General features: G+C 41.0%; 1 protein-coding gene across 3 annotated transcripts in view; it reads right to left on the bottom strand.

Moving 5' to 3' along the window:
• Positions 1-2,481, bottom strand: part of LOC103370936 (carbonyl reductase [NADPH] 1-like) — a 26,378-nt gene that overhangs the window by 10,052 nt on the left and 13,845 nt on the right. For 2 of the 3 annotated variants that reach the window (XM_008300130.1, XM_008300132.1), the window contains 4 exons: positions 2,238-2,345; positions 1,024-1,232; positions 798-851; positions 7-314 (listed from right to left, as the gene is read on the bottom strand). In XM_008300130.1, coding sequence (XP_008298352.1) covers positions 141-314; positions 798-851; positions 1,024-1,232; positions 2,238-2,345 — 545 coding nt within the window. In that variant the 3' untranslated portion in view covers positions 7-140. Of the gene's footprint in view, positions 1-6; positions 315-797; positions 852-1,023; positions 1,233-2,237; positions 2,346-2,481 lie in introns of those variants that run through there. The other variant, XM_008300131.1, reaches the window with a different exon arrangement.

The following is a 2,481-nucleotide window of genomic DNA, read 5'->3' as shown; positions in this document are numbered from 1 at the left end:
TGTTATTGTGAGTTTTGTAGGAATATTGTGTAACTTTTTAGGGATAAAAATACTTTGTATGAAAGTTTTGACATGTCTTGAGATAAAAACTGCTTAAGATGAAACTCTGACATTAGCACACTGACTTTTCTTCATTCTCTTCACCACGGCTGAACCTGTTTGTCAGAAACAAACTTCCCGTGAGGCTCCGTGGCTCCGGCTGACAGCAGGGCCAGATAGACCGGCGTGACAGCGCCCTCGTCTGGTGACTTTGGGGCTTTATCGCCCGCCATGTCGGTGCGAACCCACCCTGGGCAGCAGGCGTTCAGCAGGATCTGTAGAAATAATGCAAACAGGATGAAAATGTAGGTTGGAAATGACTCAAAACTACCAAAATTGTAGCATAAAAAAGGCATTTAAATCTTGTTTTTTCATATTGCAGTGTTAGTTTTATTCCAATCATGTGCAGCCACAGTTAAAATAAATATCTAACAAATAATTAGCAGAACTTATTTAGTCCACTAATAATGCTTTGCTGCAATTCTGACTTATTATTACTCTTATTTGGTATACTAATAGTGCTAATCATCGGCCAGATGTTGCTACTGTAAGTTTTAAATGTTAATAACGATATAAAACCAAATCAGTGTTGTTTCAATCCAACTTTTAGGTGCATTCTTTAAGATATAAAGTCCAATGTACTATTATTTTAGTGTCGTTGTTTTTTTTTCTTGAAACAAGCTGGTAGACTGAATGAAGTTGAAGCTAGATGATGGTTTTGTTGTCGGTTTGATTGAAAGTTGGTATGTTTCCGTTACCCCGTCATTCGGTCGCTCCTTGGACAGACGACGAGCCCGAATCATGGACAAAGTCTGCAAAGAAACACACATTTATAATCACTATCTGCACAAATATGACTTTATATAAGCATTTCAGTCACAGTTTATTAAATCTTCAGACTGTAGACATCGATATAAATCTGTCTTATCAGACTTTTCCTCCATTTTTACACATTTTAAGGCCTCCAGGTGCAACCAGTCGTACCGTCAGGCCGGTTTTGGAGACTCCGTATGCCGTCTCCGGCCAGCCGTCGTCCTTGTGCTTCCCTTTCTGGGCTGTGTCGACAAACCGCTGCATCAGTCCGGCCAGCTCGTCCTCCGTTATGTCCTCGCTGCGAAACCGCTGCTGCAGATCCGGACTGCAGTTATTCAAAGTACGAGAGCCGACAAAGCTGGAGACGTTCACCACACGACCTGAAACATGAAGACAGGGAGAATGTTAGCTGCTCAACAAACCTCTGCTTCAGGATTGAAAACACATAAAAAAAAGAAGAAAAGAAAGAAATCTGTGATCAGATACAGAAGATTAACAAAGTGCATGTTGTCATGTTGTAGATTTCATTTTAAATGGATGAAATGTTTGCTCATCAGTCTACACACCAGTAAAAACACATTTTTTGTATTCAAATCAGTTCATTTGTAATGTTGGTGTGTTTGGCAGCAGGTGCAGCTTTGAGTCTTCTTGGTTCTTCTTCTTGAGCCTCCATGAACTTTGTACACCTGGACTTGGGCAGTTTACTGCATCTATGAAATGCTATCTTCTGGTTTTTGCACAGATGTTCTGTAGTTTCCCTTCTGGACTTTGGTTTTACCACCCGAGTGTCCTGAAGTCGCCCCAGAGTTTTCTCTTCAAGTAATTGTTTTACTTAAAGGTAAACTCTTCTTCTTCTTCTTCAAGGATCTCTCTTGCATTCATCTTTGACTCAGTTCTGATACCTTTAGCTGTTTCAGCTGCTCCCAATCATAGCATGATGCTGCCGCCACCGTGCTTCACCATAAGGATTGGAAGGTCATTTAAAGTGAATGTTTTGAGCCAGACATAGCACTTGGAGGTCAGTTTTCTGCTAATGTGCCGAGATCAGCTTTTCTTATCATGGTTTCAGAGTCATTTTAATAGCATTGAATATACTCCCAGTTACGTAATGCCTTTTACTGTAGTGCTCTTCTTCTGGGCCAATTCCTTCAGCTAACAAACTCCTTCCATTTCACAAACACTGATTCAACCTGGGAACCCTGAAAGCTTGAGAAAGAGTTTGAACAATGTTATAGAGAGTTTTCTTGGAGTTCTTTTGTTTTTTGCAGTTTGTCTTTCTAAATCGATTCCAAACAAACTCCAAATAAGTTTTTGTGAAATCACAGGGATATCTGCCACTTGATCCCGCAGTCTGATGTAAACTGAATCCAGGTCTGCGTTCGTACCTCCGGCTTTGATGAGCGGCAGGAAGTGAGTCAACATGTCTCTGGTGCCAAAGAAGTTCGTCTTCAGGGTCACTTCTGCCTGGGTGGCAAATGGAGTCGTGTCGGCCACTGAGCAGAGAAAAAATAACGTCTCTTTCAGTTTACAGTCGTAAATGTAAAGAATACATGTTCAAAAACTGGTTCTCTGTCAGCACTGCTTGATGCAACACAACTCATTTATCTGACGATTTAAATCAGCAGCACA

Source organism: Stegastes partitus, unplaced genomic scaffold, assembly GCF_000690725.1.
Source record: "Stegastes partitus isolate 25-593 unplaced genomic scaffold, Stegastes_partitus-1.0.2 Scaffold1501, whole genome shotgun sequence".
Taxonomy (NCBI): Eukaryota; Metazoa; Chordata; class Actinopteri; family Pomacentridae; genus Stegastes; species Stegastes partitus.
The sequence above is the reverse complement of the archived record's forward strand: the minus strand, read 5'-3'. Positions and strand labels throughout refer to the sequence as shown.